Here is a 20,944-nt window from a genome sequence, read left to right as displayed (position 1 = left end):
GAGGAGGAGGTTCTTGCCTCTGGAGGTCTGGAAGGAGTCCACCAAAGTTTCAGGAGAGTTAGTTAGCGGTAAGGCGATGCACTGCACTCCGGCTCGAGGTCCCAGGGAATTGCAGGTTTGCAGCCAAGGAAGGTTGCAGCTCGCCGTGGGATGGCTTGAATTGAAGGGCATCTTAAAACTGATTATGCCCACCAGTCCAAGGGAGGAAGTCTTCCTCTTCGGAGCTTCTCTGTTGATTTGAAAATTGGGTCAGGACAGCAGAGGATGACAGCAGGCTTCTCTGGTTTCTGTAAGGTGCTGCAGGCATCCCTGGACATCTTCTTTGGTTCTTCTATTCCAGTGGTCAACTTGTCTGCCGCCTCAGGAGCCACACTTTTTATCCAGGAACCCAGCCAAACAACACTCGGGCTACATTCAAACTTTGGGGATAGCTGCTTTTTCAGGACAGCCACCCTCCCATTTGGAACTGGTACCAGGCAGGCATCCCGTAGACAAAGAACAGTGGAGTTTTGGACTACTTCCCCACTTCCTGTCCTCACAGGCACACTGGAGCCTCAGCAGGTTTCTCAGTGGATTCCCGCTGAAGACTAAATTCAAACCAGGAACTACTCCACCCAGCACAAAAGGAGGACAACCAAGAAAGAACAAGCAACCCGAAAATGGCAATAAAGGAATACAGCCACCATTTTGCCACCAGCCATTCAGGTATGCTTGTCACTGTAAGGAGCAGTGAGAAAGGGGATACTATGTAACCCCTCGGCACTCCACCTTATGTGTGGAGTGCTGATCTCACAAAAACAAAGTTCAGAAGGATAAAATGTATCCCCCTATCCTTGGGAACATTAGTTCTCACATGGAAAATAAGAGAATAAAAAGGAAAGCCCATTGGGCTCCCATCAAAACTGCACAAAAGGTGCTGTGTGCTGCAAAAGTAAATTTCAGGTGCCTTAGAAAATTTGGAGGAAAGCACAACTCCGTACAATAAAGTAAAAATATAATGAACAATAGTTCCCATAGTCAAAGCAAAAGAATGAATGAGGGGAAAAAGGGTCCCCTCATTCAGGAGAAGAGACAAACAGATCCTGGAGTGCAGCAAAACGTGCTGGGGGTCTCGCAGATAGAGGGGATTTGGCAAAAAAAATTAAAAATTGCCCTAACATCGTCTGTCTGTAGGAAGTGGTGTTTTAACGTATCCAGTAGGAGGCAAGTATATTGATTCATGTGTCAAATGTTTTTTCATTAAAACAAGTATTAGGCCATCAAAATCACGGGCTGTTTATTTCTCTTAGGTGGAGTAGATTTGACCTGCAGATCGGCTGGGATTTTTGGAAGTCTTTGAGGCATACTTTTCAATTTGTTTTTTCTCTTTTACCCTTGTCAAGGAGGTTTGTGTTTGAGGTCAGTGGTTTGTGTCATTTCAAACTGCATTGCCCTGCAACCTATTTTCAGAGTCATAATTTCTAATTTATTGAAGTACTTATGATTAATTATGAAGATTTCATAATAAAGAAGGAAACATTACTTGCTTGTACATTGGAATTTATGGCTACCTGACGCTGCACTGCATTATGGAGAATCTATGAAGGCTTTGTTTCTTAAGGGGACAGTGGTTGTCTTCCCTGTATTTCTGGGAGATAAGATGCGTTTCTCATTGCAGGCTTTTCTTTTTTTACTCAAGTTTATAAAAGCAGGCAAACATGACTTGCTTATTTGCCTACCCCCCTTATTTTTATGATGGTAAAAAAAAATGTTCATACATATATTCGGTTTGTTGACTTGGCTATATTTGATTTGTTGACTTGGCTATATTTGAAAGAGACACTGATTTTGGAATGTGTTCTCAGATGGTCCATGCATAAAAAAAATAGTGAGTTTGATTTTAGTGATGATACCCCTGATAGTGAACTATGCTTACAATTAAGTCACTTAAATATTTTTCCGTATTGTGAATATTTAGAAATTGATGACGACTTTTTTGTGCTTCGTAGGCACTTGGTGATATTGAGATCGCAATTAAGCTTGTAACGAAAGAGGTGGATAGTTTGGAGCATCCTGTGGATCAACAGTACCACAAACTACACTGCTTACTGCAGCCACTTGATCATAATTCCCATGAGTACAAGGTAAGGATCACTACCACTCATCTTTGCACAATTGTATCTGAATCAGAAAGTATACAGTGAGTCCCTCTTGTTCTAGTCATCCCATCAAATGTAATCTTCCTACGCTTCAGCACAGGAGCATACACATTTAAAATACTCTAGCATAATGCTTTCCCTCTTTCCTAAATGGTTGGCAAATGCATGTTATCACAGATGCCCTGGATAACATGCCAATTGACGGAGATGGTACAAGGGTTTTATTTTTAATTCAACAACGGGTGTAATGGTTGTCCCTTTCTCTTAACTTGGTAGTGGCAATCCGACCCACACTGTCATCCCTCCATCCCATTGGTACTAGAAATCGGCAACCCTACTGTTTTTAAAAAAAAAACTGTCTTCAGGGTAAGGCCTAAGGCTGAAGCCTTTTTTTACCTAAGCTACCTCAGCGAGCCATCGAAGGGTTCCTGTCTGATGGCGTTTCCCACAGGAATGGCATAAAGGTTTTTCCACTATATATTTTAGTTCAGTCAGCGGAGATGAACACATCCTCAGAATGCCTTCTTCCTTCAGAGCCAAGACAAAAGGATGGACCCACTCAGCAGATTCCTCCTTCTCGATGATTCCACCTTCTCGATGATTTCCTCTTTCTTAAAATCCTTCTGTGTCTATTGGGATGATCCAGCTTCAGGATGTACTCGGGACACACTGAGTTTGAAGTACAGTACCTCCTTGATTTGATCTGATAAGTTCCCCAACCAGCCAGGTGTCAGAAAAGACAACTCAGATCTTTGTCATGATCTCCTCTACATCCGCTCATCATGAGCAACAAGAACGATTTTGTTTTGTCCTCTCCTTCATCCAACTTAATGTGCAGTGCTACTGAAGCCACCACCCGACTAGAGCTACACTGTTCTTCGCAAATAAACCTCTGCATAAGCATGTCCTTCATGTTCTGTATGGGGTTGATGTTGCTGGGGTCAGCCAGGAGAGAGGCAGAAGGACCAATCCATACTCTGTTCTCCCCACCTGGCTCTCTGTTCCCCACTGGAATTTTCTTCCATCTGTTAGACCTGCCTGGGGCCTTAACTTGCCCTCAGGAACCGCCTATCTCTAGCTGACCGACCTCCTTCCAGCCCTCTGCCACTCTCTTTTTTGATAAAGTAATTGTCTCTTTTCTCAAGTGCTTTATTTTTCTTTCACTCCTCATCCACCCCTAGCCCATTGTCCTCACTCGCCTCATCTAAAAATGTATTCCTCAGTATATTCTCTCTCTCTCTCTCTCTCTCTCTCTCTCTCTCTCTCTCTCTCTCTCTCTCTCTCTCTCTCTCTCTCTCTCTCTCTCTCTCTCTCTCTCTCTCTCTCTCTCTCTCTCTTCCCACCCAACCACCCCCCCACCTGCTGGTCCTTCACTGTCTCCTTAGCATCATCTTGGCATGTACCAGCAGTCACTTCCTCTTCTCTTCATTTTCCAGCTGCCTTCTCGAGTCAAACCACCTTCCTAACCCATCTTCTATTTGTCGCCCAGCCCCTCGACTTCCATTGTTATTGTTGTCACTTCCTTCCTCCACGCCTCTGTTACTCCTTCCTCCAATTCCCGCCTTTTATCTGCGCTTGGTTTTACTTCCTCCCTCTTTGATGTGATTGTACTCCCTCCTCTTGCCCCATCTTAACTCTCACTTCTCCGCTGCAGCACTCTCATTCCTGTCTTCTCCAAAATCTCTGTAGCACTTCTCCTCACCGGAAGTCTTCCCTCTCCAACATTCTTCAAACAAAAGCCAGGTACTCCTGTTGACACCTCACTGGACTGTACTGCCCGAGTTATATAGTAACATGCCCCCTCCTATGGAGTGTAACTAGGGCTGATGGTCTACATTTGTGAACCTAACAGTGTGAAGGTTTGTATTGGCTAGGTTGTCGCACTTCCTCATGGTCAGAGTGAGGCTGAAGAGGCTGTGCTTAATCTGAGCCTTGATCGGCATTTTGAAACTCTGTGCATGGAGAGGCTGGACAAGCTGCCTGTGTTGAGGATATCCTGCTACGCTGCTGTTCGGTAGGCAAGAGTTTTGGAGGGCCTCTAGGGTGTTCAGGTTTCCTGTTCTTGGAGAGTTTTCCTATGGTCTCCCTATCCTTTACGAGATTTAATTTCCCTGCTCCGTTCTAGGGTTTCAGATTGCGAGAGAAAGGCATTGTGGGAGGTGTAGTCCATCTAAGGGTAGTTTGCCCGTACAATATTGGCGTTTGGTCCTTGAGGCCAATTTCTTGATGTCTTCCACGGCTTATGCGACATGACTGGGTATTTTCCTAGGCTTACCCTTTCTTCGGTCCCTAATTCAGCTTCCTGGATCAGTTCCAGGTTGTGTTTGTCCCTGGAGGGCATTATGGGAAATTGATTTTTTGCAGATTGGCTTAGCTAAATACCCATCACCCTAAATCACCCAGCTTGTGGTCAACAGATGAGGTTTTAGACCGGGAACTTTGTCGCAGGAGGGGCAGCTCCATTTGATGCATGGTCAGGAAGTTGGTAGTGACCTCTTTGTTGGGTTATTGGTGGAGAGACTTGTGGATTTTTGGCAGATTATTCCTTTCAGACACCGTCCTTGATGCTTGGAAGGAGGGGGAGCAAGGGCTCATTGCTAATTTCTCCCCATGTCCCCCAATATATATTCATGTGGATAGCTTAGTTTGACACATGCATGGTGTTTTCACTAGTTGCAATCTCAGCACCCTGATGTTCATTTGCTCTGAGTGCTCTTTTAATAAAGTGTTATTGGACACAGGGAAGATGTGGCTTACTTTATTTGCTCCGTACAGTGGGTGCTTCCCCTGTCCTCAGGCTCTTAAGGGCTCACTCACATTGTGGAACTGAGAGTTCCATCTTAGTGATGACATCACCCACAGCACATCTAAAATAGAGGAGCAGATTACAAAAAAAGAACTACCCACAACCAGACAAGAGTTACCCTCAAGTTCACCTGGCTCTCCTAGCATTAAACATGCCAGAACACTGAAGGCTAAACTTTCAGGAGAGCGTGGGGTGGGTAAATGTAAACGGACACTTACCACATTCATAAACAGAATGTCTGTACAATGTTAGTTCGCACATAGCTTAATGTTCTTCTGCAGAACAAAATGGCAATGCAAGTTTACAGGTAAGTAACTTTGTAACTTAGTTAAATGCTTTGGTAAGTGACCTCACATTTTTGAATCAGTTCGTCAGTTCAGGGTCATCCAGGACCTCTGAGCACCAACGATAACAAGTTTTGGCTTAGAAATGGACAAAGGTGCAGTTTATTCTCAAGGTAATAAATGTCTCTGCCAGTAGTTGTTAGCTGTGTAAAGCCAATAGTCTGACCTCAAGGTTTTGGCATTTATAAGGTAAGCTGAGCTAATGTTCTGGTACAGCTCAGCTGTCTCATAGCTGATGATGCAGGTCTGCTTGTTAGGAGGTGCTGGTGGGTTCTGGTGACGCAGGTAGGGTACACCTGGGTTTCCTTGGTGTACTAGGAGTCTTTGAAAGTTATTTGCATTGGGGTCTGGCATGGATTCACATGCTCATGAATATTCCCCGTCGTCAGGCTGGGAATCCTCGGTAAAGAAAAAACCAGTATCAGTTTCGTTTCTGATCTGTCTTTCGTAGTAATAACCAATCACTGGTCTCTGCGTCATACTGACCACAGCCAATGACTGCCCTCTACCTAAGCACCGCCTCTGGCAGCCATCTTCAGATTTTTACCGCACGTTCATGTGTTGGGATCCTCGTGCTATTGCTCTCGAGCGTTAGTGCTATTTTTTCGCGCTTTTTCACAAAAACTTCGATTCTTTCGGTCAAAAGAGCCTCAAGCTCCACCGATCCTACATCCGATCAACGGGGACCCGTGTCGGATTCATCTGTGCCCCTCAAGGGTGAAGATTTCGTCGAGCTACACTTCGGAGGACTCCAGAAGCTTCTCAGGCCCGGTCTCGGAGATGGCCCAGGAGAAGGGAAGCTCGACGCCCGGAAAGCTGTTCAGGGCCTGCCCTGGATGCCAGCTGCAGAACGTCTTCAAGGAGGACGAACACTCTTTCTGCCTTTACTGCCTTCATGGGGACAAGACGCACGTGGAGAAGGACTGTGCGTTTTGCGGCAACATGTCGGAACGGACCATGAAGGACCGCCATCAACGTCTCGCCAGCTGGCTGGAGGGTAAGAGCCCGTCTGGCGAGAAGAAGATGAAATCTGAGCGGTCTTCTAAGACCTTTGAGGGCGCCCCGGCGACGGGGGCCCAACATAAGGCCAAGCACCGCGAGTCCGCTGGCACCGGGAGCGCCGAACGGTCGGGATCTACGGGCGCCAGGCAGGGCGCACCCTCCCCGGCACCATCAACCACGAGCCAACGCTCTGGGTCGGGTAAGAGGAAGGCCGAGCACCCGGCGAAGCTCCTGGAGAGGCCCCGGTCGAGCTCTAAGGCAGAGGAGGAGCGTGGCAGTGCCCCCTCCCTCAAGGATAAGGCGGTGAGCGCACCTAAGGTGGTGAAGGCCTTGATCCATTCGACCAAGCCCTCTATCGAAACGGTCGCGGCGGCCCTGGCCCAGCCTGTGGAGGCTGCACCAGTGGTGGCGGCCTCGGGGCCCAGAATCTCCCTGCCTCCTCGGAGGGAGTCTTCTTTTGTGCCCATCGATAGGACCCCCGTGAAACCCTCCGTGGGGAAGAAGAAGGGGGGGCAGGGCGTCGTCGTAGATTCGGCCTCAACCTCAGAAGAGGAGCTGATCGAGGTCTTAAGCCACGGCCTAGGCGTGGAACAAGACCAGCCCGTCGGAATGGGCCCCGACGCAGGTGACGACGACGACATCGTCGAGGATACCGACGGGGCCCCTGCTCGCCCGTCGGATTCCCCTCTGCCAGCGCCGCAAGACAACTCGGCGGCCATTTTGTTGGCTATACAGTCCTTATGCTCCGAGATAAGGACGAGACTACCGTTGCCGACGGAGGAACCTCTCCCGTCGGGGGATCCAGAACCGGGACCTTCTGGTGTTCCCCCTACCAAGAAAAGAAGGATCCATCCACCGCCTCCTTTTCAACCGTCGCGCCCCGTCCAGCCCTCCTCCCCGTCCACCCGAGGGGATGATACGGGGACTGACACGGCAGCGACGGGTACGGACGACGAGGCATACGACGAGGATTTTCCGTCGTCGCCTCCCACCAGGGCTTCTCCGCCCGACGAGATTGGATCGTTCCACTCAATGATCGCCAGGGCATCCGAGCTTTTCCAACTCTGCCCTGAGGAGAAGAAAAAGGAAGGCTTCCTTTACCAACGGCGCGAGGCCAAGAGGAAGACGGTCCTCGCAGTGCCTCTGTTGGACGACATTTGGGATGAGGGCCTTTCCCTCCTCAAGAACCCTTCCACAACGCCAGCGAAAAGAGACCGGTACGAGAAAAAGTACCGGGTCCCGGACTCGGCCCCCCTATGCCTCCGGGCGCAGCCTACCCCGGACTCCGTCGTCTCCGCGGCAGCCAGGAAGAAAGCGGGGGGGGGTGCGGCCTCCACGTCGACTTCCCCGCCGGACGGCGAGGGAAAGAAATTGGATGCCATGGGACGTAGAGTCATCTCGTCGGCGGCGACGACGATTAAAGCGGCCAACGCCTTGGCTATCGTGGCCCGCTACGACAGGGAACTCTGGTACAAGATAGCTCCCCTGCTGGATTTTCTGCCGGACGACAAGAGGGCGGAGGCCCTTGAGATCCTGCAGGAAGGTGAGGTGGCCTCGGACCACGCCATCACCGTGGCGACGGACATCGCCGACACTGGGTTCCGCCAGCTGGGCAACGGCGTTTGCCTTCGACGTCGTGGATGGCTCAAGGCTACGGACTTTCGGCAGGACGTCCAGACCAGGGTCCTGGACATGCCCTTCGACGGGAACAACCTGTTTGGGAAGACAGTGGACGATTCCCTTCAGGCCATCAAGGCGGATACTGAGACGGCCCGGGCCCTTGGAGTACTGCAGCAACGGCGGACGCCCTTTCGGAGCGGCGGAGGCAAGGGCGCCTCCAAAGGTTCCGGCGGCGGTTTCGCTTCCTACCGTCAAGCGGCCCGCTCGTCGTCGCAAGAGGCCTACAGAGGACGAGGCAAGTCTGGCGGACCCCGCCGTCGTCGCCAAGGAGGCCAAGGCGGCAAGGCCGCGTCCAAGCAGGATTGAACCGGCCGTGGGGTCGGGCCCCCACCGAAGCACCCCGGTGGGAGGCCGGCTGGCGGGCTTCGTCAGCGTGTGGGAGTCCATCTCCACCGACCTTTGGGTGCTGGACGCCCTGGCCCGGGGCCACGCGCTCGAGTTTCAAAGAAGGTGCCCGCGCGTCCCCCCCGTGGCCAGGAAAGAACTTCACGTCCCTCAACTTCTCCATGCTCAGAAAGGGCGCCATCGAACTCGTCCCAAAGAGGCTTCGGGGCTCCGGAGTCTACTCGCGATACTTCCTCGTGAAGAAGAAGACGGGAGGATGGCGCCCCATCCTGGACCTGCGACGCCTGAACAAGTTCATCAAGGCGCAGAAGTTCCGGATGGTCACCCTCCAGCACGTCCTGGGTCAGCTGGAGGAAGGAGACTTCCTATCGTCGTTGGATTTGGAGGATGCCTACTTCCACATTCCCATCCTAAAGGGGCACCGAAAATTCCTCAGATTCGTGGTCCAAGGGCGTCATTACCAGTTCAAAGCCCTTCCCTTCGGACTACGGTCGGCACCCAGGGTTTTCACCAAGTGCCTCGCACCGGTGGCGGCGCAGCTGCGCCGCGAGGGGATTCACGTCTACCCCTACCTGGACGACTGGCTCATCCGCGCCAAGACGAGGGAGCTCGCCGTGGTCCACACGGCAAGGACCGTCCAACTCCTCACGGACCTGGGATTCTCCGTGAACTACGCCAAATCCCACCTGGTGCCCGCTCAAGTCGCACTGTTTCTGGGAGCGAGGCTCGACACAGTGTCCCTTCTGGCCTCCCCGTCGGAGGAGAGGACCAGGACCATCTTGGGCAAGGTGCAACGGATGTTGGTGGCTGACGCGGCCAAGGTGAGGTCCATCAAGTCCCTCCTCGGGATGATGTCTTCCTGCATCTACCTCATTCCCATGTGCAGGCTCCGGATGCGCCCGTTGCAAGAATTCCTGGATGCGCGCTGGATCCAGACGACGGGCAGCTTCGAGGAAAGGATCAAGCTCGACGAGAGTTTCCGACGAGCGATACGGTGGTGGGGCACCCGCGCGCATCTGACGGCGGGCATGGACTTCCAGACCCCAGCCCACCAGGTGACTGTGACCACGGATGCCTCCCTAGAAGGGTGGGGAGCGCACACCGAAAATCTGCACGCAAGGGGACTCTGGCTCCCGACGGAGAAGTCCCTGCATATCAACGTCCTGGAGCTCCGTGCAGTGTTTTGGGCCCTCAGGTCCTTCCTTCCGTCCCTCAAGGGCAAGGTGGTGAGGATCTTCACCGACAACACCACCACCATGTTTTACATCAGAAAACAGGGCGGAACCAGGTCCCCAGCGCTGTCCAAGGAGGCGCAGGACCTGTGGCATTGGGCCGTCGCCCAAGGGATTTTTCTGGTGTCGTTTCATCTGGCAGGGATAAAAAACACCATCGCCGACTCACTCAGCAGGGAGCTGCGCTCGTGCCACGAGTGGGAACTACGGCAGGATCTGGTGGATCGCCTCTTCCGACGGTGGGGCACACCCCAGATCGACCTGTTCGCGACGGCGACGAACACCAAGTGCCGGAGGTTCGCCAGCAGGTTTCCCCAGGCGAGGAGCATGGGCGATGCTTTCTCGTTCCCCTGGGAGGGCCTGTTCCTCTACGCGTTCCCTCCCTTGCCTCTGCTAATCGGCTCGTCAACCAGCTCAAGAGGTCACGGTGCAGGATGATCCTCGTCGCACCTGCGTGGCCGAGGCAGATATGGTTCCCGGACCTTCTGGACTTGTCAGCGTCCCCGCCGATCAAGCTGCCGGCGGACGCGGATCTACTCTCCAGGGAAGGAGGCGCCATCCTCCACCACGACCCGAAGTCGCTGAACTTGCAGGCCTGGCTCCTGCAGCGCTAGAGTTTGGAGGATACGACATACCGGCCGATTGCAGAGAGGTTCTTGCAAAGGCCAGGGCGTCCTCGACTCTTAAATGCTACGGACACAAATGGAAGAGGTTCTCTGTCTGGTGCCACGCACAGAAGATTAACCCTCTACGGATTACGGCTCCCCAAGTACTGCCGTACCTGCTGACGCTGGCCAAAGCTGGTCTGGCACACGCGTCCATCAAGATTCATCTTGCTGCGATCTCCCGATACACCAGAACCACGGGGCGGACGTCCTTGTGGTCTCATCGTCTGGTGAAAGAGTTCATGAAGGGACTGTTCAGATCGTTCCCGCCGGTGAAGGCTCCGGCCCCGGCGTGGGAGCTCAACGTGGTGCTGACCAAGCTCATGGGACCTCCGTTCGAGCCTCTGCACTCGGCCCCGTTGAAGTTTCTATCGTGGAAAACAGCTTTTCTTGTGGCCATCACCTCCGCACGACGAGTGGGAGAGATCCAGGCCCTTTCCTGCAAGGCCCCGTACTTGACTTTCCACGACACGAGGGTAGTGCTCAGGACGCACCCCTCCTTCATGCCCAAGGTGCCGTCGGACTTCCATCTCAACGAACCCTTGGTGTTGCCTGTGTTCTTCCCGTCGCCTTCGTCGCCGGCTGAGAGGACTTTGCACTCGCTGGACGTGGCTAGAGCGCTGAAGTTCTACGTAGACCGCACGAAGTGTTTTCGGAAGACGTCACAACTCTTTGTGAACTTTGGACCTGTCAATCAGGGGAAGGCTCTCTCGAAGGCTTCCATTTCCAGATGGCTCTCCGGCTGTATCATGTACTGTCATCGGTTGGCAAACCGACCGCTGCCTGGCCGTCCGAGAGCCCATTCCACCAGAGCGATCGCAGCTACCACGGCGTTCCTATCTGGTGTGCCCCTGCTGGACATATGCAGGGCTGCTACGTGGAGGTCGACGCACACCTTCACGAAATTCTACTGCGTCGACCGGGATTCCAGGGAGGAGTCCAGGGTCGGCCAAGCAGTGCTGCGCAACCTGTTCGCCTGAGGTGAGCCTGGTGAGGAGGTAAGATGCTTAATGTTGAGTTTATGTGATGCTTAATGTTGAGCCTTTGCCACCTCCCGTGGTTGTGCATGTGTGTACTGCTATGTATTCTTTATTCATGAGCATGTGAATCCATGCCAGACCCCATGCTGGAGAAGGAACAAGTTACTTACCTGTAACTGTTGTTCTCCAGCATGGGTCTGGCATGGATTCACATGCGAACCCTCCCGCCTACCCCTCTGCGGCTCTTCACTTGGTCATACTGCCACTTCACGTGCTTCCAAATCTGAAGATGGCTGCCAGAGGCGGTGCTTAGGTAGAGGGCAGTCATTGGCTGTGGTCAGTATGACGCAGAGACCAGTGATTGGTTATTACTACGAAAGACAGATCAGAAACGAAACTGATACTGGTTTTTTCTTTACCGAGGATTCCCAGCCTGACGACGGGGAATATTCATGAGCATGTGAATCCATGCCAGACCCATGCTGGAGAACAACAGTTACAGGTAAGTAACTTGTTCCTTATTTGCATTGTATAACTTTTGTGCAACTGTGTGCCTCTATATCTCTGCCTCTTCATGTCAGCAAACCATTGCAGCAACCAGCAAGGTGTTTTATGGAATAATTGGGATTTTTGAAGTTGCAACCCACCTAACCCTGCCGGGTTAGTTTGTAGGAGCGTGGAATGCATTATTCCTTCTGATCTTTGAGAAGGCTAACAATCTGCAGTTGAATGAAGTGCATTCTCTTGCAGATTCCTCATCTGATAGATATCCTTTAGCATCAGCTACTTTGGAAACATTTTTGACAGGGGGCTACATCCATCGTTGACTCCTCTTGACTCTGCCACACCACTCCTAGACTCCGGACTTGATGTCAGCCGTATATACATGATCAGTGTGCCCCTGTACCTCAGTTCCACCTGCCCCCCAAACTCAGCAGCTGAGGGCTAATCCATAGCGTGCTCAGCATTCTTTTTTTTGGAATAGGTCTATTCTGAGAGAAAGTTTGGTTCGATCTTTGTCGAGCCCTAAAGCTTCAGTATTCAAGCCCTATCAGGGCTGCGTGCAAAGATGTCTATCACAGACCTGCATGGTATCTGTGTGTGGTGTCTGGGGAAGGAACACTGTCGAGCATTGTGGTTCCTGTTAGCAAATGAACCCGTTTATTGGGGAACGATTAGCGAAGTTAGTTCTCGGGTGGCCTCCAACGAAGTCCACAGAGCATTCGACTGTCGGGTTGTGGGCCATGACACCGAAGACCCCACACTCAAAAAGGAGTACAGGGATCATCGGCCACCAGGGAGCGCACGGATGGGAATACTTTCCATGTAGGCTCCGCGCAAGGGTCCCGAAAAGTGGATTGAGCCCCCACCACGAGACCCCCCCTCCACGAGACCCCCCCCTCCCCCGGCCCTAACTTCGATGGAAATAGGCGTTGGAAGTGTTCAGGACATACTGGGAGAAAACCCAGACTGAAACAGTTTTTTCCGTGGAGAAACCCCCTTTGCAAGATTGGGCACGCGCGAAGGAAGGGCAGGCCTGCGAGATCCCGCCGCGCCCTCCAGCATCCGCAGAGCCGTGATACGCGCGGATCCAGGGAGAATTCAGTGACGCACACCGCTCCCTGGGCCCACCGACAAGTACAGGCGCACGGGTAAGCACCCCCTGACCCGCGTGTGCCGGGGACCCTGAGGGAGCCCGACTGGGCACCGGGTGTGCCCGTGGGTGGACTGCCGAGGAGAGGGCCCAGTTTACGCGGTCTCCGCTGTCGCTTCATGTACGAGCGTGCGCCCAGGTCACACTAGAGGGAGACAACCGGCTCCATCCGCTTGAAGCTGTCCCGGCCCTTCACGAGTGGACTCTCCTCCTGCACTACGAACAAGGAAGGTGGCGGGCCCTCTCCCGAGTCGCAACTTGGCTGGGGGGCTGCGCAGGGCACCTGGATCCCGGAGAGAATAAGCAAGCCGATGCGCCTCGGGTCCTATCAAGGGTGCTAGAAGATTTTGAACAGGTCACGAGAGAGGGTTGGGCCCCTGACAGTCAGGGCGTGTGCCCTCCTCGGAACCCACGCATACTCCTGAACCTGCAAGATCCGGGAACAGTAGCCGGCGCCCCGCCGGGGGCGCGCTGCGCAGGCCTCCAACTGAAATCTCTCTTTCTTGGGTACTGCCCCGGAGCCTTGTGCTGTCCTACACCACAGAGAACTCCCCAGCTGGATAAAGCAAGAAGATCTGAAGGGCAATTAGTTACATAAGAGGGGCTAGCTGTTTTCAAAGCTTTTAATATCATCCCCCATCACACTTAGCCACTGGAGGACGAAGCCCGCATACACAAGCGTATACCTCTCAATAGACCCTTCTGGAGGGGCTCTCTGTGTATGGCTGTGACCCACGTACCTCGCCATTGGTGTCCCGCCATCTATGGACTATAAGGGCAAATTGGCGAAATATAGGTTCGCACCAACACACGACTCCCTGAGGCCACCCGCTGAGTCCAAGATGTTGGCTGTAGGATCTGACGCCGCTGCCACTAAGGCAGATGTTGCTGACCTGCTTTCCGAGATGAGAGGCATGAGAGCAGATATAGGCAGCAAAATCACACAAAGAATGGACAAAATGGACGACAGGCTGGAACAAGTCGAGCACAACCAAACCTCTCTGAACACGTTGGAGGCTCAAATGGATCACTGCATCGCAGAAATAGAACACAGGGAAGAACAAATACGCCTAAAGATTGATGATCTCGAAAATAGGGAGAGCTGTAACAACATTCGTGTGTTCGGTGTGCCCTAAAAGGAAGGCGAAACCGATCTTGACCTAAAACAGACCCTAAACAGCATTCATAAGCTCTTATTTAGGGATGAATTAGTGGATGAACCGAAAATTGACCGTATCCATAGGGCTGGAGGCAGACCAGGAGGCCCGAGATCAATACTAGCTCGTTTTCACAATTACGCGGACAGAGCTAGGATCCTAGAAAAGGCCAGACACGCACCACAGCTTTCACTGGGCTAAGCGAACATCTCCATCTACCAAGATCTATCATCGCTCACGTTGTCAATGAGGAAGAAATGCTTCCCAATTACACGGATGCTGAAGGACAAAGGTATCAGGTACCGGTGGGGTTATCCGTTCTCACTCAACTTTGACTGGGAGGCCTCGACAACAAAATTTAGTTTCGGACAAGGACATTGCGGACTGTATAGCGGACCTGTTGGATCCCCAGGGAGTAGGGCCCTCCCTTGCTGAATCGAAAGGAGGTGAGGGTGAGTGGCGTATTAAGGGCCCGCGGCGCAAGAGGATTCAGGGATCCAGAAAATTCTGTGAATGAACAATTCACAAGACATGGAACACTGACCCGGATTCCAGGCTGTCACGTTAAGCAGCACGTGGCAAAGGTACAATGGGGTGATTGGTATGGTTGAAGCTGAGCGCTGGGTGCTGCCCGCGAGAAAGCGGAGGGTTTTCAGTATGTTGGTGCGGGGTGCTCACGCGCAGCATGCGCCAGCCGTGCACCCGACCCCAGGGTCAGACTTTAGATCTGACTGTTTAATTTCTGTTACGCGTTTGACAAACGGGGGCCTGCATGTTTAGGGTGCCTGGGTGGGTGGAAATGTGGGGTAAAATGGACACTGGAATGATGCCTAAGAAGGGGGTCAGAAATGACACTTGTATGTTGCTTTTGCTGTGTTTAGATTGCACGGTTGGGGGCTCACTGTTAAATATGTTTACGTTAGGATTGGACCGCTTGTTTCGCGGTTTCCATTGGTGGTCCTAGGACGACCGGCTGATGTCAACCTGGATGGGTCGGATGCTGAATGTTAGGGGGTGGGAGCAGGGGAGGGGAGGGAGGAAAAGGTGGGCTGGGAAGAAGACACACGATCCATGAGAAGACGGACCTGGGCGGCGGAAGTACACAAAGTGGGACCATGAAGGGTCAGGGCGCGAATTGGAAGGGTCTCTCCTTGGCCTCTTCAGGACTCGTGGAGACCAGACGCACGAGTAATGAGCCATGCACTGCATTACCGAGCACGACACGGACCATGATGCAGACGACATGGTCGCTTAAGTACTCACATGACGCTCAAGATGGAGCCTACACTCTCTAACGACACACTACGAATATGCACACTTAATGTGAAGGGATTAAATTCCCCCACAAAACGATCTATGGTGGCCAGAGAATTCAGGAGGTCAAACGTAGATGTCCTTTTTCTGTCTGCAGGAGACACGATACCAAAGGGGGGAGGAGAGGGTGATTCCATCGCATGAAGTGGGTCCTTCCTACTAAAGCGGGAGTGGGGATTTTAATTCGCAGGGGCCTTAGGATGTTGACCCTTGAGACTTGGTCAGACAAGGAAGGAAGGGCGCTCGTGGTTGTGGGAAACATTTGAGGCACAATTGTCACCCTAGCCATGCTCTATGCACCTAACAAAGGGCAGAATAGGTTCCTCCACAAAATCACTGAAAAGGTTTTTAGCATGGCCAAGGGACACATAGTGCTAGGTGGAGACTTTAATACATGGATGGACAGCTCTGTGGATAGACAGACTAGGTCCGACGCACACGATCCACCCACCTCCCGAGATGAGGCTGAAATCAAATTAACCCTGGACCTATATGGCCTCACTGACAGCTGGCGCCATTTGCATCCAGCGGATAGGGGCTTCACCTTTCACTCCCTCCCTCATGACACACTCGCATGCATTTATTACATTTTCCTCTCCGACGGCCTCCTGCGAATACTTCGCGCCACGAATATACACCCCACGGCATGGTCGGACCATGACATGTTTACGGTCGACGTATGCTGGAACGATCTGGCCCCTCGGAATACTAAATGGAGATGTAATGACTCCCTATGGGCAGACTCGGTTTCCAAAGAAACTCGTGAAACTGAGATCGGTCAATTCTTTGCCACAAATGACACGGGAGAGGTTGGGAAGACGTCCGTATGGGAAGCAGCCAAGGCCACTTGGAGGGGGGTGCTCATTAGGGAGGGGGCCCGAAAAAAAAGAGAACGTACACTGATAGAAAAGAATATTAGGGAGAAGCTCTCCACAGCCCAAAAGTTAGCACAGTCCTCCCCATGTGAGAGACCCAAGCATCTTGCCGAAGCTAAGAAGCTCAGGGAGGAGCTGAAATTGCTTATCGTGGGCAAGACAGCACAAACCCTACAATACCTCAAACAAAAATATTATGAAAAAGGCGACAAGGCAGACGCCCTCCTGGCGGCTCGTCTCCGTACACAGAAGGCAGAGAGGTGGGTCAAACTCATCGAGAGGACTGACGGCACCCTCACAGACACGACAGCAACATCCCCCGAAGGCATACAAGAAGCATTTGCCTTCTTTTATGAAGACTTATATACATGTGACCCTCCCGCTCCTCCCGGGAGTATCGACACATACCTCGAAGAAGTGCAGATCCCCATGCTCACATCCGTGGAGGCCGACTCCTTAGACACACCAGTCACAGAAGAGGAAGTCTCGGACTCCATAAAACGCCTGAAGATGGGAAAGGCCCCTGGGGATGATGGTTTCATGCCTGGGTTTTATAAGACATTCTCCGCACTCATTGCCCCCTTTCTTGCATCCTTGTTCAATCACATCTTCGATACAGGCCAAGCCCCCCGTCCTTCTCTCAGGCCCTGCTTGCTGTTATTCCAAAGGAGGGTAGGGACCCCAAATATTGTAGCTCCTATCGCCCCGTCTCTCTTCTCAATATTGATGCTAAGGTATATGCTAGAGTCATTGCGGCCCGGCTTGAATCACACTTAGCTCGGCTAATACACTCAGATCAAGTTGGCTTCGTTATTGGGAGACAGGGAGCGGATACCATGAGGAAAACACTTCACCTTATTCATGAAGCACAGGGAATGGGTGGGGATCTGTCTCTTCTGTCATTGGACGCCGAGAAGGCCTTTGATAGGGTGTCATGGGACTAAAGGGTTTTGGTTTGGAACGGGCTCGGGCCAAAGCTTTGCCGCGCCATCAAAGCACTGTACACATCACCCACAACGTCAGTAGCAGTGAACGGGGGCTATTCACGCTGGTTTCCCTTGGAAAGGGGAACAAGGCAAGGCTGCCCACTGTGGGCAATACTATTTGTATTGTCCCTTGAGCCGCTGGCGCAGAGGTTAAGGAACGATGGTAAGGTTAAGGGAATCATAGTGGGTGATCGCGAGTATAAACTAGGCCTCTACACTGACGTCATATTACTACACCTAACTGACCCCCTGAATTCTGTCCCAGCTGCGATTGATATAATCGAGGAATATGGCGAACTGGGCGGCCTGAAAATTAATACTGGAAAGTCAATCCTCCTCCCAACTGATAAAAGTAGAGACTCTGAGTCGGAGCGCTTTGCCCCTCTAGGTGTAAAAGTCAGCTTCTTCACACTCCGATATCTAGGTATCAATGCCACACATGACTTGGATTCCCTATATGAGGCTAACTTACGACATCCAAAGGTGGTCCAGACTTACCATCTCCTGGCTGGGCTGTCTAAACGCAATTAAAATGGTGATTCTTCCCAAAATACTTTATCTGTTCCAAATGCTCCCCATCAAAATGCCCCAAGAATACTTTACGGATACTAGAAAGTACCTCTTAACCTTCCTGTGGCAAAATCAAAAGCCAAGAGTCTCCAGATCTTTGCTCCAGTTTCGAAAAAAGACAATGCAGGGGTGGGCCTCCCGGACTTAGAAACATATTATAGGGCAGCCCAACTGCGTGTGCTTGTCCCGCATGTCAGGCAGCAGTCGGAGCCGCAATGGATAGCCTTGGACAATTACCACCTCCGCCCTTTCATTCTGGGTGAATGGCTGTGGGTTCCGGGTTCCCAGCTACGCAATAGTGTCACAAATCACCCCATTATTGAAACGATATGGGCAATATGGAAGCCAGGCAAGAAAATGGTGGGAGTTACAACATGGCCCTCTCCGTTGGGACACCTCTGGTCGCCAGGGATCCGGGATGCAATCCCGGACCCAGGGAGCTATGACACCTGGTATGACGCGGGACTGGAAAGGGCTGGTGAACTCTGGACGAATGGCGGAATGGCACCTTCATTACTATTCAGGAGCTTCAGGAGGCACTTGGCATAGGCTCGCTTTCAGTTTTCCTCTACCTTAGACTCAAGGGGGTGATGACAAGGGTGATATGGAAAGATCAGCTACAAAGGGACCTCACCCCGTTTGAGAGAATTCTCGACGCCTGTACGACCTCTAGAGGTTTAATTAGTACAATGTACTTGGCGCTGATCGAGGTCGATATTACACCATCCCTCACACTCGAGAACAGATGGGAATCAGATATGGGCAGGCAGATTTCACAAAACTTATGGTTACAAATTTGTAGACGAACGGCAAAATCATCTATATCCTGCCAATACAAATTGCATGCCGTCAAGTTGATGTATAGATGGCAGTATGATCTGACACGGCTGGCCAAAATGTACCAAGCGGTAAGCCCACAATGCTAGAGGGGCTGTGGGAAGCGAGCAGACTATTGGCATATGTGGTGGGGATGTGAGGCGGTCCAAGCTTATTGGTCAGAGGTTCTCAGCTGGATCAAGGAATTGGACGAAGATGTATGGAACAAACAACCACTCCTGATTCTGAAACGGACGACACAACCTTGAAAGCACCCAAAATGATACAAGGCCTTCTAATGGCCGCGAGAGCCTGTCTCACCATGGCTTGGAAGAGACCCAAGCTCCCTAGCAAGACAGAGTGGTTGGGGGTCGCACTGAACATATACAGAATGGACAATCTGACTGCGGCCTTGCAGGGGGACCGCACCAGAGTTGAGAATGCATGGTCTGAATTTCGTGCTAAGTATGTCACACAAACAGAATGTGTGCAGAGCGTTATTATACCCAGAGATAATCTATGCGATGGTTCATGTTGTCTGCTAAGTAGATTTCACAGGACATTTTGTGCTCATGTGTCCCATGTTGTGTATATGAAAATGGTTCTAAGGTAACATCTGGTGTCTCCTATCCCAGCAGTCGGCGTCATGAGAATTGGGGGGAGGGGGGCGGGGTGTAAGCAATTGGTTTCCATATTGTTATTGGAAATGTATGTGTTCCGCAAAGACTTTATACGTTCTATACATGGTTGCTGTTTTTTGCAATAATCCTTCGCTGTCTTGTTGGTGGAAAGTGCTTGTATATGATTATGAAACTGCTACCTTTTGAAAACTAATAAAACTGAAATTTGAAAGAAAAAAAAGAGTACAGGCATAACAAGAAGGCGAAGAAGCACTCACACTCCTGAAGCAGATCGCGCCATTCGTCATCCTCGCATAAAAAGAAGAGTCTCCTTTGACGAAAACATGACTTATATTTGTTAGAGGAGCAGGCCAGGTGATTCCCGACTTTAGAGTGCTTTGAGAAGAGTCTGTGGAAATTAAGGAGCAACTACTCCAGTTTTTCCAAAAGGCTGCAGCAGGTTTTACTCCGGTCTGGATGCCGCAGACAGATCAAGCACCAGTTGCGCCCAGAGGCTCTGGCGCCAAGTTGACCATGTCTGGTCCTACACCCTAGTGCTCGACCTTGACGTCTGTAAATTCGGCATCAGCGCTGGTGGCCCTCCAGGCATCTGCGTTGATAGACCTTGTGGGAGCAATCTCATCAATTTCGACAGTCAGTATTCCTTTGACCCTGAGTCAGAGTTCATCAACTCCATGAGGTCTATTTATGATAAGGAAGGGGATCCAGTCCCTTTTAGCATGGAGCCAATGAGTGCCGGCTGGCGTCTGGGGATTCCGATTTCTTCACGGACCATGCCATCCTACTGGCCCTGGCTGAAGGACTGCACGATGCATGTGACCTGGGCACATTCCCGGATCTTAACGTGCAGCAGGCATCCCCTTATGGACACACAAATGCCCAGTACAGGAGGACAGTGGATAAAATTGATCCTGGCCATGGGTCTGTATGCCTTATGGACATCTTGGACAAAGGCCATCAATCTGAAAAGGCGGTACTTAAATGTGGCCATATCAGACCCAATCAACACTTGTTGCAAAAGATGTGTTCCACACCAGCTGTGGACCCTTAACTCGCAAAGAAATACAGACAGGGGTGACAAACCCTTCCTGTCGTGGGTTTGGTTGTTCAAGCTGCCACACTGAGCTTAAGATCGACCACATCCCCCTCTAACCTTCCCACAGGTAGGGAGTCCAAAAAGACGTATGTACTGGCCAAGAAAATCTTTGCATCAGGGAGCTTGGCCCTGAAGGCAATTGTGTTGTGCATGTTCTCTAAATACACCTATTGGCTGTGGAGCATGAAGCAGCGGTTCTCCACCCGAATGGAGAGGTGAGGGATGGATTTCTGGACTTAATTAACAATGGGAAAGAGGTGGCGCGTCTAATGCTGCAGATGGGCGTGGACACTGCAGATTGCTTTGGACATGCTGTGGGGGACATCCACAGTGCTGCAAAGGTCGGCTTACCACCACAGTTCGGGGTTCTTCTCAGCTAACGTCCAGGCCAAGTGTCTGCACATGGCATTTGATGATGATGAGCACATGTTCGTCCCAAAAGCTGACCAGTCTTTGGAAAAATGTAAAGATTCCAAGATGGCTGCTAAGTCACTGGGCATAGCTGTGGAACAGCTCACCAAGCAGTCCTTTGGCTGCTCCTCTAGTGGCAGGGGCTTCAGAAGATATGTACCATTTGGAAGAAAGGCACAGCTCCTGCAATCCGGGCAGAGGTGTTTCTTGCATCCTCGACAGGCCACAGGGG

General features: G+C 51.7%; 1 protein-coding gene across 1 annotated transcript in view; it reads left to right on the top strand.

Annotated features, from left to right (window-relative positions):
- Positions 1-20,944, top strand: part of PARP2 (poly(ADP-ribose) polymerase 2) — a 695,158-nt gene that overhangs the window by 448,394 nt on the left and 225,820 nt on the right. Inside the window, exon 14 of the mRNA XM_069651725.1 lies at positions 1,989-2,123. Within this exon, the coding sequence (XP_069507826.1) occupies positions 1,989-2,123 (135 nt within the window). The remainder of the gene's footprint in view (positions 1-1,988; positions 2,124-20,944) is intronic.

This window comes from Ambystoma mexicanum, chromosome 3p (genome assembly GCF_040938575.1).
Source record: "Ambystoma mexicanum isolate Mex_15411 chromosome 3p, UKY_AmexF1_1, whole genome shotgun sequence".
Taxonomy (NCBI): Eukaryota; Metazoa; Chordata; class Amphibia; order Caudata; family Ambystomatidae; genus Ambystoma; species Ambystoma mexicanum.
This window is presented reverse-complemented; position numbering and strand designations above follow the sequence as displayed.